Consider the following 14,537-nt stretch of genomic DNA (forward strand, 5'->3'; position numbering starts at 1 on the left):
GGTGTTTTCCTTTGACTAGCTTTTACTTGAACAATTTCTATACAGGTGTCCAAAGTCAGTCATTTCAACTCAACAAATGGCTCATTTTTTTGGTGTGGGTTGTTTGTTTTTTTTTCCTTAGATTCTTCCTCCATGCCATGCTTGTATTGTTGTGTTGTAGTGGAGCTAGTTACTACAGTCAGATTCTTTGGCAATTCAATGAACCGCATGTTGTCTTCTCTTCTGGAGCAGTAGCTATAAAAAGCAAGGGGTGGGGGGGTGGAACCAAGCAGTCACTTGTTTGCTATTTCCAGGTAACCTTAGAATTCTATGTATTAGCCTTGTGTTAAATGAGGCTGTATAGTGTTGGCTGCATCTCTCACGAGTATACTGTTTTCTCTTTATCCAAGCAAGCTTTTCAATAGATGTTGTTCCTTCTGCTTTTATGCTTAGTAACATGTTAAGTTGAATATGCAACTCTTCTCTTGTGTGGAAACATTTCTGCAGTGAACATGTGATAGGTTGGTTATTCTTTGACAGTCTCCTCAGAGAAGTTAAGCACAGTCCCAGAGTATAATAATATTGCTTAAATCCACAGTTGTGAAAGCAAGCAGTGTAATTTAAAAGGGGAACAGCCAACTGTTAACTTTGCTTTCTATATGCTGATACTGCTGTATGCATATTGATTGGTTACATCTGATTGCTAAATGCAAAACTGCCTGAAATTTGTTGTGTTCTCGTTTTCACCTCTCTGATGTTTTTTCTCAAGGGATTTCTTTTTTCTCTTCAGTCAATTGCTTACCTATTTTTGGTTTGGGGAAAATGTATTTTCATTCTCATAGTAGTTCTCCTAAAATGTCATTTGTGTATGTGTTCTTGTGTGAAATTTTTCAGCATTTGGCCCCAGTTATTTGCAGAAATATTTATGTTCTTCATGGATGCAAATGTTACTAAATGGAGCTGGTTGTATTATAGAACATCATGGCTTCTAATAGCAGCTATGAAAATTTTGTGAATTGCCAGTGTGTTAATGTAATCAATTTTTGTGTGATTCAGCAAGAAGAATAACCGTTCCTACAGGCTTTATGTGAGAAACATTAGAGAAGTAAGACCTAGAAAGCAACATCATTGGCCTACCTAGATGTAGTTAAAAATAAGGGAAGCATGGAAATAGCCACAGAAGAAGCGAATGTTGCAATCATTTGTTTTACTAAAAAGCTGTAAGTAAACAGTGATGCTTTATAGCCACGTATGGGAACCCAGGTTCTTAAAGTACTGTTTCTGTATTTTACTGTTTAAAAACGTTGCTGTTGTATTACTTTTGCCAGCCTTGTGGGTGCAAGGCTATGATGAGAGTGAAACCATTGAAGTTCAGCGATAGAATGATTCATTGTTGCAGCTGTTTAGTAACATGACTGCTTAAATAAATTCTAATATGTTTCTGCTTAAAAAAATAAATGGTGTTGTAGCAGCATAGTTTCTTGAAAGATACTATCTCAGCAGTTTTGTGTAAGTATGCTTTATACAGCGCACTTATATGAGACCTGATGGGAAGCTTGTGCTAGAAAGGAAAAATAGAAGGCTGACATGGTGATTTAGATGGAGTTTTCTTTGGAGGAAAATGAAGGTGCCTAGGACAGAGTTAATTGAGAGCAGTGTTTTCATAAGTGCTTGTATTTCCTTCATAGGTAAGCCAGGAACAGATCCTAATTCAGCAGCATGGGCAGCTTACTATGCTCACTACTATCAGCAGCAAGCACAGCCACCACCTGCAGCCCCTCCTGGTGGACCAGCTACAACCCAAACCAATGGACAAGGTAACTGCTCAGTAAAGTAGATAAGTTTCTCAATGCTGTGGTTGTAGATGTGCCATAATTTTCTGTTGTCTTTGTATGCTGGGTAAATGTATTTTAAGGTATGTTGTTTTCTTAGAAAAATACTGTTTACAGTCTTCAGCATTGCTGGTTTTTATTTCAGCATTAATCAAGGTAGTCTGTTCTTTGTCTTGTAATTAACTCCAAACACATAATTTTCCTGCTGCTTAGGCTAGTTTAATTTGCGTCTTTATAGTGTGGTCAGTTAGAAGCAAAAATGGAATTAGCCAGTTAATTGCCATTTGCCTCACTTCCTGTGGTTATGAGAAAATTATAGTTGTGATATTAAGTTGTGTGTTACAATAGTTAGAGGCTTAATGCATTTTTAATTAGCATTTTATAATGTGAGAGGTGTATGCTTTTCTGAATTCTGATTGCATGATGAATAAATACATAGTTCTTGGCTTCTTTTAGTAATTGTTTATGTTTTTAGCAGCTTATTTCTTGGAGGCTTTTAATGACAGATTTGAGTAATATTGAGATTATTACTTAAAAAATTCATATGATTCTTTGTAAGTTGTTATGGAAAACCAAATTCAGTCATTTTATTTAAACCTTTTTTCGTTGTTGCGCAATTCAGGAGATCAGCCAAACCCAGCACCAGCAGGGCAGGTTGACTATACAAAGGCATGGGAGGAATACTACAAAAAAATGGGTACGTGTGCATATTTTTCTTGTTCTGTGGTAGGATGTTGTAGGAGATCTGTGTGTCTCATTTGATAACATTTATTTTTTTATTTAAAGAAAAATGCAGTATGGACTTTTCCCCTTAACAATAGTACCAGAACCTTGACCTTGGAAGAAAATAGAACAGTGAAGGCATTTAATTGTATTCATTCCAGTAATGAACTTTGGAAAAAAACTATCTGCTTAAAGATGGCTGTACTTAATCATGGGGAAAGAATCCTTGTTGTGTGCTTAAAATTTTAAGTATTTTAAAATATTTTCAATAGCATTTGAGGGGTTTTTTTTAATGAAAATGTTGGTTTTGGTGTTCAGTAGATTTGCTTTCTATGCTTTCAATTACCTTCCTTTTTCTTGTTCTAACTTCTTCTTTCTGTGATCATTAAAGTCATAACTAACTTTCATTTACATTATTGCTTTTTTAATAGTATTTGTTTTGCAGCATTTAAGTGCTGTGCTTTAAACTGAAGTTTATATGTAGCTGCAACCTTCATGAAAATAGTTTGATCAACCTGACTATTAAGAAGTATTGATATCTACAGTTTAAGGTTCCATCACTGAATAAAGAGAGAATATGTGATCTTGTGCATTGGCAGAAAATGCTGTCTTTGAAATCATGGTGAAGTCTTGTATGATCTCTCATGTTTACTATACATGATGTAGATTTGTATAAGAAGACATCTGATTTATTTGTTGGTTTTTCATTTGCTGGGGGGTTGGTTTGTTTAATGTTAGTGGGACAGATTGATTTTTTTACTATTATTGTTGGGTTTTTGTTGTTGTTTTTCTCTTTTTTCCCCTCTTGGATGGCACCCCTTCTATTCAGTAAGATATTCTACAGAGCTTTGGAGTCAGGAATTATGACGTGCTTAATTCCTCCTACCAACTTGCAACCAACTTGATCTCAGTTTGCCAAGACATAATTACCTTCATGCTTATTGGTGTAGCATATATCAATGAAACAAAAGATAGAGTGATGTGATATTTCAAGGACTATATATGAGATTGTAAAAACTGAACTTCGAAACACCTGGTTTTTAAGATGTAATGAACATTCTTTCTCTTCCAGTTTCATTTAACAAGGTTTTTTATTGTTTGATTGGATTTTGGTGGAGGTTTTTTGTTTTCTGACTTTGCTGTCTCTGTCATCACAGCTCACATGGTCAATGCAAGGTACTAGAGCTTTTTTACTGCCCTTAAATTAAGAGTAATTTAATTCGTTATCAAAAAGATGAGAGACCCTGCTTTGTTATCTCTGAAAGTGAGCACTGCTGTAGTGTTGCGCTTGCTCTAACTAAACATTGGCTCTAAAGGTGGTGGGTAGCTCTGGGGAGCACGTCTGGAAAGGAGTCTTAGTTCTGAGAAGAAAACATTAGGAAATGTGAAGAATTGTTCTTAAAATTCACAATGGATAAATTCTTACAAAAAACAAGAGGAAAAACAGGCAGTTCTGATCTTTTTTTTCTTTTTTCTTTTTCTTTTCCCTAATCTTTGCCCAAGTTTGTAAGTCATAAAAACCTTCTTCTGTTTTGGCATGATAAAAGCATTGAGATAGAATCTGTAATTTCTCCCGTGATCCACTTGGAGGATGAACTGAACAAGTGGGATTGAGGAGCAGGTTCCCTGTTTTGCAGTAAATAATTGGGTGTTTTTCCTTGCTTCCTTTACGATGTTAAATGGTAGAAGAGTTAACATGGGAAGGTTCTACATCAGCACATTCTTGTGGTCTCACATCTCTCAAATACAGCTGCTATTGCTTGTGCTTCCTGTTGTGCTGTAATGCTGCTGTCCCTAATTCACGCAAAAGGAGAAAATTCAGAATTACGGGTCATTCTTGGATTCCATTTCAGATTTCTCACAGCACAGATAGTTACACAAACAGCTGTTATAAAAAAATTCATACATGTGCTATTTCAGGTAATTGAACTGAAATGTGGGTGAAGAGCCCAAATTATTTTAGTTTGGCTGCTGGAGACTACACTAAGCTCATAGTAGTGCTAAGCTGAACAACTTTCTTGCAATACTGCAACTAGTGCTATGGTTTTTTTCTCATAGTGACCTGAAAACTAAAGTGTTCTGAATACTGTAATGAAAACTGTAATACTGTTTTCCTAAGTGACTTTCGACTTGTTTAGTAGGACGCAGCCAATCACACATTTTCTGTGTTCTGCCTATGATTTTTGAGCTTGTGATAACAGTGGCTTGAAAGTTACATGTTACCAACTCACTCACAAACACAGTGGCAAGGTCTGTCCTGTTTTTCAGACCCTTGTTTTGCTCAGGAACTATTGCTTTGAGTAGCAAATACAATTAAAAGTAAGACTGAAGAGCTAATGAAATTTCTTATGCACACCGGTAAGTTACTGTATGTGTGTCTCGTAGGTGGCTCAAGCTTTCTGTCTCCTAGTACCCTAAGTCATACATTTAAATACTTGTTTTAAACTTCAGGTTAACAAGACAGCAGGTTAATGCTTGAAGATATGTTGGTAGTGTTGTCTTGAAATGAAGTTATACTATTTTTCTTTAACTACATCAGTAAAAATCTTCCAAGGATATTGGTTCCTAAGAAACACAAAGTCACATTTCACTAACTGATCTGTATGTCATTGTAGGAGTTAATACATGTATTGCCTTGGAAACTTGGAAAAAGGGTATCCTGGGATGGTTTGTAGCCATATTTTAAAGATAGCTGTGGTTAGACTTCTTGATCAGAAGACTAAATTGTAATTTATACCAGAATGCTGCTCTGTGGTCTTGCAGTTGAATAAGAAGTGAGTTGATATGGGCAGTATCCAGCCTTCATCCTTCGGAATCTCCCCACTGTTAGCAGAAGATCAGACTAGGGGCACTCTCTTAAAATTGCATAGGATAGAAGCTTGCATTTTACTTAGATTTGCTTGATGTAGTGTGATAGGATAGGGTTTGGTTTTGTTTCCTTTTGCACTAGAAAAAGTGTAACAGTTTGGCTGGAGGGGTGGGTTGTGGGTTGTGTTTCAATGGTAGTAATCTAGGCCTGACTTTTTCCACATGGAAATACTCTGACCTCTTAAGAACGTGTATTGCAGTAGTAAGAAGTGCTTTATTTCAGAAGTTAAAGAAAATATATATGGACCCCTTCTGTCTGGATGTGTGCAAGCAGTGACTGAATAGAGAAGCTTGTGTTCATAGTCAGGTATCTTCTTCAGTGGTAACTGGCAAAGAACCTTTGAGACAAAGATCTTTGAAGAACATAATGGTAATAATTGGAGTAGTAAAAAGATAACTTGCAGAAATCCAGAGATCACACTGTGCATACTGAAACTGGGGGAGTGCATAAATGAGGTTCTGACAAATTAAGTATTGCAGGCTGTACAGTATAAGATCAGGTCAGATTAGGTAGGTGATGGAACGTGATCTCCCCTGCTAACTTGTATTTTGGTTTAAACTGGTTGGTCAGATTGGTTTAGACCAGATGTTACAAGGACTTGAGCTTTTGGACTTTGGAAATCACTGCATTAAAGTAGTAGAATGAGAAGTAAGGTAAGAAAGAGCAGCCACAAGGTTGTTCAGAAGTGTAAGCAAAGTGATGTTTGTTAGGTAATGGGATTTTGGAATTGTTTCACTTGTGTAGCAGCAGCAAAGCTATAAAACCTGAATCACTTGTAGGTCAAGCAGTTCCTGCACCTGCTGGAGCTCCACCTGGTGGTCAGCCAGATTACAGCGCAGCATGGGCCGAGTACTACAGGCAGCAGGCAGCTTATTATGCCCAGACAAGTCCCCAGGGAATGCCACAGCATCCTCCAGCACCACAGGTATAAACTTCCTTCAGTGTGTTTTCTGGCTAGCTTCTGTTTCAGTACTTATAGATATTGTTTTGCATGTCTCCTGCTTTGTTACCTTTGGAGTATGCTTTTTTTTTTTTTTCCTAGCACAGTACCTGTTATCAGAATAATTAATAGATGACGTTGTTTACATGATAACTTGATTTCTGTATCTATCTGTGTGTTTGGTGATTTTAATTTAAAAAAAAAAAAAAGAAAAAGAAAAAAACTTTCTCCTCCCAGGGTTTTGAAAACCATGCAAGAAGCCACCACCATTTACATTAACCAATTTTTCTTTCTTAAAGGCTTCACTCCTGAGTTAGCTCGATTTAATGGATTTTCTTTAACTTGTTGTGTATCTCTTATGTATCTCTTCTGCACAGGGCCAATAATAAGAAGTGGACAATACAGTATTTGCTTCATTGTGTGGGGGAAAATACCTTTGTTAAATGTATGGATGCAGACGCCTTGATGAAGATCTTAATTTTGTTTGGTTTAAAAAAAAAAAAAAGAAAAAAAATAGTGTTTTTGAAAATGTACAAAATATCTATCACTACTGATAGGAGGTAATATTTCTGTGTAGAAATGAAAAATGGTTTGTTTTTAGTATTAGTGTAGATGTACACATTCCAGCAAATGTATTTGCAATTATGTGGTCAATGCTTTGTGATATAAATGTACTTTTTCAATGTATTCTTTATCACTTTTAAAATGCCTGTTTTGTGCTTTACAATAAATAATATGAAACCTCCTGTGTCGGTAAGTTGGATATGTGGGTATTTAAAGAATTATAGGATTGATTTACAACGCAGAATCAAGGTACCTGTACACAATTGAGATTATTTTTTTTTCCCCCCTTGGAACTTTGTTGAGTTTAAACAGTTGTCGTTAGCATGTTTTTCCCCTCTTGCAGAATAGTTGTAGATGGAGGATCTCTTTTGTTCGTTGTATTTTGCTGCCTAGCACCAGTGATCTTGATATCTTAATTTTCTTTCTATTTGATTAAAACTGCATGTGTTTATGATGATCTTTTGGCATACTTCCATTGCATTAACAGTGAAATTTCCTTTTACATGTGACCACTGTTTCAGATCTGTGCAGCTGTTACAACAGATGACTTTTGTTTTTAGTTGAATACTTCAAACCTGTTCCTGCGTAATTACTTTGAGGATTTTTTCAGGCTAGTTATAACATTTATTTTAAGTAATGTGCTTAAGCCTTCAGTTAAAAGTAGTCCACTTCAAAATTCAGTGTAGAAAAGTGAATGTGGTATGCATAGTAGTTACAGAAATTGCATCTGTCCTTGAAACGCTGTTTTGTTTGATGGGGAGTGGTTGAGAACTTCCTGCAGAGCAGATAACTTCTATTTTCATAAATACTCAAGTACTTGAATCGATTGATTTTTATTTTTTTTATATACTTGAAATTTCTTATTGCTCTAATGCTCATACTAAACATCTGATTCTCTTGAAATCCTGTTTGCTCTTTGCATATTTATTGGCTCTTTGCATATATTAGACAACATGCAATACAGTCTGTCTTGCCATTGTCTGTTGAAGTGCAGGTTTGATCCAGCCAGTATAGAACTAGCTCTGTAGGGGTGAGGAGGACTGTGCTGTGTATCATCCTTGATTGTTCCTTCAAGGAGCATTGCACTGTAAGTACATCAGAATGACAAATTGATGAACTGCAACAGTATCTTTTTGTCAATGTTCCACATAATGCAAATGCCATACTTGTGTGAATATTATGTTGGAATACAGTGCTGATATCTTAGGAAACTGTAATTGCTTCTTGATTCAGAAACATAGGTTTGCGTATATACATATTACATACACATAATGTGAGCTTTGTGGGTAAGTATTCCTGAATGGTATAGCAATAGCAAAAAAAAAAAACCAATTATGTTGCTGTTTATCTGAGTAATAGTATTTTCTTTAGTACTCGTGAGACAGCTCTATCATTCAGTGTATTAAAGTATGCATATTGTAACATTGAAGTTTTTGGAACCACTTGATAGCCAGTTGTTTTTGTCGTCAGATAGTTTGCAGATATGTAGTGATGTAGGTATGTTTTAATTCTATAACTGTTACTTTATCTTCTTGGAACAACGTATTGTTGCTTTGAGAATAAATTTTTTTTAGGGTGGCTGCACAGAGAAATAAAAGTTGAGGCTTGAAATTTGAAGTAGTCTATTCAGGTAATTAGCAATGTATGTACTGTGCTGTAGAAATGGAAGGAATTATTTTTATCCCTTTAACAATTAGGAATTATTCTGGTACCTTATAAAGGATAGGAGGGTATTTGCTATCTTTAGTGTAGGGTATGAAGTATAATAGTTGAGATATTTTGCATGGTATTTTGTAGATAATCGTAAAGAATGGTGCATTTGTTATGTACTAAACTGAGCAAAATTGAATTCACTGGATTCTTTATCATTCACAAAATGGAGGCTGTTGATTTTGATTCATTTAAGGTATAAAATCTTTATTAATTGCAAACAGTGCAATTATTTATACTTCACAGTGCCTTCCCAGACCTTCCACCTTAGGTTCTGCTGCAAAAAAGCAACAGGTAAGCACAACCTAAGGAAGTATATAAATTTAAATATTTCAGTACATTAATGTTGTCCCTGTGAGATCTTTGTGGTTGTGTATTGAAAAGCAATCTTCTGCTTTCCCAAATGCATTGTTACTCACGGTTCCATTTCAGTGGAAAGTCTTTTTTTAAGTTTTTAAACAACTGTTTATATTTCTAGGTAAATATGTATATTTTTTTTGTAAGAAAAGTTGAGTGGACTGCAGTAATTGAAGTGGAGCAGAATAAGTAGTCATTCTTGTTCTTTTTCTTCCAGTAGCTACTTGTTGCAATTAAAGAATCAAAACCTTTAAAATATGCAGGAATTACTTGTGATAGAAATGTCAACAGCCTTCACAAATGTTTTTTACAGTAGGGCACTGTTCTCACTCAATCCATAAGACGTAAATACAAAGAATATAACTTCGTGTTGCCGCTGAACTTGATGACTTGTCTTAGAGTTACAGTGTGATAGTGGCATTTTTAGATAACTTAGTTTGCTAATTCATACTTGACAAGGTAGGAAAATAGAATCTGGAGTTTCACAGATTAGTATGTTTTACTTGGAAAAGCACCAATTAAATGTTAATGATACAGCAAATGATATTTTCTCCGTATATCAGTCAGTGTATCTTGTTCCTTGATACTTAAACTGAATTGCTGTATATTTTGATAGTTGCAAATGTTTGTATGTCTTATAGATGGTCTGGTACAGGTTTTCTTTTTTATTTTTTTTAAGCTTAAAGTAAAGCAGCATCTGTTTGTTTTTTGTTGTTGATGATTCTGTTTCTGAAATGTGCTGCTCCTCTTTCAAAAGTCCTGCTTATCTGTACATTGAAGAAAAATATTCAAAAATACTGCCTTCATTTTCACACACAGTGCTGAAGATGCTGCAAGCACCAAATCATAGCTCATAGAATCAGGTCCTGAGATAGTTACTACCAGTAAAGAGGAATCCTTTGAGTGTATGCCATTGGTGAGCCGATGAGCATGGACCGTAGAAGGGCTCCATGTAGAAGGTAAAATTGGCAAAAGCATAACAGATTTGAAATGTATCCCATGGTGTAGGGTATGATTTTTGTTTTGATCACTTTTCATTCTTTAAAGTATTATTTGTTTGACCATAATTGTTCCATGATCTGTTTTTTTGTTGGTTTTTTTTTTTTTTTTAATGTGTGATTTAATAATATTAAGCAGTTTTAATTTATATTCTTCTATATGGTCAAGCTTAGATATCTTGACTTTTTGAACTAAATCAATAGTTGTCGTTTAGTTTCTCAAGCTACTTAATATTTGATTATCTGTAGTGTAATATGCAATTTGACTTCATTTTTGACACAAGTTAGGTGTGTACTGTTTGGATTTTGATACTGTGAATTTAGTGGTGGGGTGAGTCATTTCTTCACTTCCTTTTACGTGGTACTTTTTTTCTTAACAACTGTTGTTCCTAAAATATTATTAACAATATTGCAGTAAGTTTTAGCCAGTGGGAGGAAATAAAGAAGAAAGCCAGTTTATTGGAATGTTGCTAGGGTGTGGAAGGTTTCTTACCTCAGCATATAGCACTTGAGGTGTATTGACTTTGTGACTGCAGAGCTTACAGGCATGCTGGTTTGTACTAAATGTAGCGGTTATCTTTCAGCTCTCCAAAATTGTAGTCTTAGAATTTAAAAAAAAAAAAAAAAGAAAAAAACAAAAAACATTATCAGAGTTACTCTGATGGCAGAAGATAATTAGACTTTCTTATCCATAAGCTATGTTTATATGTTTCTTGCTTTTTTTTTCCGCCCTTGGAGTCTTAACAAATTAGGTAGTCAAAAGAATATGAGAAGTCACGTAAGAGAAGCATAATGTTTGAAGTAGGGGATAGAATTTCATACACCTTTCTGCAGCCTAGACTCTAGTAGGCCATGAAGTAAAATGTCAGGTGAATAATCTTCAGTCTAGCATTATCACAGGTCATGTGTTCCATTCAAGTTGAGCAGACAGAAAGGATCATTATTCACTTGCACAGCTTATCTTGACATGTTTCTCATTTTACCAGTAGTGTTTTATTGTATCAGATGATAGAAAATTTTTCTCCCCTGTTCTCTTCCAAAGTAATTTTTAAGTTTTTCATTGCATGCTAAGGGCTCTTATTTTACTTTTGTCTGGAAGTGGGGGGAGGAAGGGAGGACCGGGCCTTTCAGAAAGCCTGCAGTTGACAGGATTCCTTCTTCCCTAGTAATAGCTTATAAAACTCGTATGTATGCACAAATATTTCTCTTGCGTGCATGTGAAATGCATTTTCGTCCTGAGAAAAGTGTTCTCTGCAGAAACTACCCGTGTGTAAAAAGAAGATTGGCTTTAAAAGGCAACTGTGATGGGAACAGTGTCTTAGGGAGATGCAGCTTGGACTTGAGGTAAATCGAATGCTTTACAAAAATGTGGTTTTGAGCTTGCATTGACATTGTATGTAATATGGGTACACGTTAACTGTATAATGTTTTTTGTATGGTTTTTCTCAATAAATGTAAACTGGTGGATAATAATAGCAATGTTTTTGTCTTTCTTATGCTCCTACCCTGCCTTCGTTAGTAGGAAATAACAGATGTAGAGGAAAAATATCACAACATCCAAGTCTCATGTGAATGAACATCACCCCCATGGAAGTCTATATGGCTATTAAAATACTCACTGAAAACATCATGCAGCTTATATTTTTTTCCCAAGATTTTGTGAATTTTACAACTATTTTATTGAGGCAAAAGAGTGACTTCCATAGTGACTGTTCTGAGGGCAGTCAGCACATTTGACCGTAGTAAAATTTCTTAGTAATCTTTAAATGTTTCCATAATCTAATCTAGCTTTACTGTGTTTTATGCTAAGGCTCTGCCAGTGCTCTTCAGTTGAAAATGTGACTTATTTGTAAAGTAATTCTTAAAGAAGCTTATGCTGAAAAATTCACAAGGGTTTAGCACAATGACTTAAGCGCTGACACCAAGGAGATTCTATTGAAAAATAGTGTGCTTGTCTCAAGCAGGCATCGTTTAGAGATGCAACTATAAATTCATTGCATCAAAAAAAATGGAGGTTGAAAAACGATGTACTTCCTGAAAGTAATTGTTTACTTCCTATCAACGTAACTGTTGGTTCATATTTTTCTCTGTCTTTTAAAGAGTGAAAAAATAGAATTTTTACAAGCAAATGGTGATGTTCTTACGGTAACTACAGGCCTTACTGAGATTATTCTTACTATTTGGATTACCGACTGCATAGGTTGATAAGAGCATAAGAGTTTAAATGCAAGCCTGTTTAAAGAATCACGGCCACCGAACTAGTGCTCTTTGAACCACAGAGCGACAGAGTGAGCAGTTATGTAATCTTTTATTGTTTAAAAATAGTACACTGGAGTTCTTGAAAAATCATCGATAAGTATTTCCTTTTGCCAGTTCTGTGCCTCTGGGATAAAGTAAAACAGCTTAAATATTCAGTGCTCATGCAAAACTATACCAGTAGATTTACACTACTACAAAAGTTTCCAGATTGTGTATTTAGCTTTATACTATTACACAACGGTTGGTCTTCAAATATGGGAGCGCTACTATCATTCCATTTTTCCTTTTAGTTGATCTTTCACACATTGATTCCTTTTTTTTTTAGCCTGCAATACTAAATTCTGTACTGAGCAAGGAACCCGGACACTCACACAACTTGAAGGTTATTCGTATCTGATGCAGGAATGACAATGCATATCTTTGCTTTCTTTAGTTGGCCCCATCAGAAAAAGAGATGATGCAGTAAGAAAGTTTTGAGGGGAAGAAAGATTCCAGCTAAAGTAGAGCATTAGTAGTCATCAGCTAGAAAATAAAAAGGTTAAGAGAAAGAGATTAATAGATTTCTCACAATAGGAAAGATACAAGAGTATGTGAGATTTAAGCAAATTAAAATACTAACTCTTACTTTCAATGGTGAGAATACAGGTGCTAGCAGATGTGCCTCTGTTGTTGACTGCTTTACACATATATTCACCTTCATCTTCTGGGAAGGTTTCAGGCAAGTAAAGGCAGTAGGTTTCTCCTCTTTCAATATATTGATAGTCCTCAGAGTCCTGCAACATTTCCCCCTCAAACCACCATGTGACTTGAGGTTTCGGTTCTCCAGTAATTTTAACTGTAAATCTCACTGGCTCACCATCAACAACTGATGTGTTTTTCAGTGACTTCTTAAACCAGGGAGCTCCAGATCGGGCTTGGTCTTCCTCATCTTCATAAGCAGAACCATTAATGATGCTTCCCTCGTCATCTTCTTCCTCTTCCCTTTTCTGTTTTAGAATAATTCAGTTTAGAATTTTCAGAGTAGCAATAGCTGTGTGACTGCTAGTTACATATAGTTGAATACAGAAAAGCTGTTGTTTTTAAGAAGGGGAAATGCCTATCCATGCTAGAAAACAATGTTCAGAACATGGGACAGGCAGTAAATGCTGTCTGAACTTTTGTTTTAATGAAGCTGGTATGGCTGGTGTCTTAGGGGAAAGTATAAGCGTGAACAGTGTTTCCTTGTTCAGAATATTCAAAGGAAACTGCTGTTTTCTTGCAGTATATTTCTCATGCTCTTCAAAGTAATAAAAATTCAAAAGCAATTGATTACACAAATGTAATAATTTATATAATACTCCTTTTATACTTCTGGCATTGTTGCCATCAGTGGTAATCAGAGGCCAAGTTAAAAGACAGTACTTTAGAAAAGGTACTTTGTAATCTCTACCTTCTGTAATGCTGCATCAATTTCTTTTTGTTCGAACTGCATGCGTAGTAATTTTTGTTCTTCAATTCTCCTCTGTTCTTCTTCTTCCCTAGCCCTTGCCATTTGCTCAAAACGTGCCTTCATATTTACTTTATGAGTAAATGGAGCCTCGGATTTCTTGGCTGGTCTCACATCTACCTCATCATCCTTGGGAAAGAAAAAGAATAGGATTTAATTTTTAAATGCTCATAGCAATTGTACCGGTTTAATTTTTAACTGCAAAGCCACCTTGAGTCCTCTTGGTTATTTTTCTCCCCACAGATTTGTTTAATGTTGGATGTAAAGTGGAGTCTCATAATAATTCCTCATGTTCTGAGATGGGAGTTTTTTCCCCTTAGAAGTTACCAAGGACATTTCAGTTGAACCTTACTCTAATATTTCAACAATACATTTTTCTAAAGAAACAAATTGCTTATCAATTGTCTTCAAGGTGTGGATTCAAGAAATAACGTATTGCACAGCTACAAGTCTATACTGTGAATTCACATGTCCCCTGTAACGTCTCACTCTTAATTGCACTTTGTTAGTGGTATGTTGTAGTAACATTGTAGAAGTAACTTTGGCTACAGCTGTAGCTCGGGATTAGAGGTGATAAACTATTAAGCTAAGGGAAAAAAGAGCAGAGCTATTGGAAACTGTATTCAGTCTTTCTCTAAGGACAGTTGTAAAGCACTGAAGTGAATCATCACTGCAGTCTTACATTGGGGAGCCAAGTAAATGTTCTTAGCAGTGGCCCAACTAAGTACGTGTCCTTCCTTGTTTTGAGAAGAGACATTGATTTTTATTAGTTTATTTCCTCAAAAAGAACACTGACTTTTTTTGCAACTCCTCATGCTCA

The 14,537-nt window shown here is 35.5% G+C and overlaps 2 protein-coding genes across 38 annotated transcripts in view; one reads left to right on the forward strand and one right to left on the reverse strand.

The window, feature by feature from the left end:
* The window catches only part of FUBP1 (far upstream element binding protein 1), a 43,038-nt gene that overhangs the window by 13,075 nt on the left and 15,426 nt on the right, over positions 1–14,537 (forward strand). For 5 of the 22 annotated variants that reach the window (XR_001556844.2, XM_015869995.1, XM_015869997.1 and 2 more), the window contains 4 exons: positions 1,668–1,796; positions 2,434–2,508; positions 6,183–6,328; positions 8,864–8,911. Coding sequence is in view for 12 of the 22 variants with exons in the window: in XM_015869995.1 (XP_015725481.1) it covers positions 1,668–1,796; positions 2,434–2,508; positions 6,183–6,328; positions 8,864–8,911 (398 nt within the window). In the remaining 10 variants the exon portion in view is untranslated. Of the gene's footprint in view, positions 1–1,667; positions 1,797–2,433; positions 2,509–6,182; positions 6,329–6,720; positions 7,365–7,896; positions 11,448–14,537 lie in introns of those variants that run through there. The other 17 variants (XM_015869996.2, XM_015869988.2, XM_015869999.2 and 14 more) reach the window with 15 other exon arrangements.
* NEXN (nexilin F-actin binding protein) overlaps positions 6,427–14,537 on the reverse strand; it is a 30,763-nt gene continuing 22,652 nt past the window's right edge. For 12 of the 16 annotated variants that reach the window (XM_015869979.2, XM_015869982.2, XM_015869977.2 and 9 more), the window contains 3 exons: positions 13,661–13,846; positions 12,857–13,217; positions 6,427–10,573 (listed from right to left, as the gene is read on the reverse strand). In XM_015869979.2, the coding sequence (XP_015725465.1) occupies positions 10,533–10,573; positions 12,857–13,217; positions 13,661–13,846 (588 nt within the window). In that variant the 3' untranslated portion in view covers positions 6,427–10,532. Of the gene's footprint in view, positions 10,574–12,261; positions 12,754–12,845; positions 13,218–13,660; positions 13,847–14,537 lie in introns of those variants that run through there. The other 4 variants (XM_015869973.2, XM_015869985.2, XM_015869971.2 and 1 more) reach the window with 3 other exon arrangements.

Source organism: Coturnix japonica, chromosome 8 (genome assembly GCF_001577835.2).
Source record: "Coturnix japonica isolate 7356 chromosome 8, Coturnix japonica 2.1, whole genome shotgun sequence".
Lineage (NCBI taxonomy): Eukaryota > Metazoa > Chordata > Aves > Galliformes > Phasianidae > Coturnix > Coturnix japonica.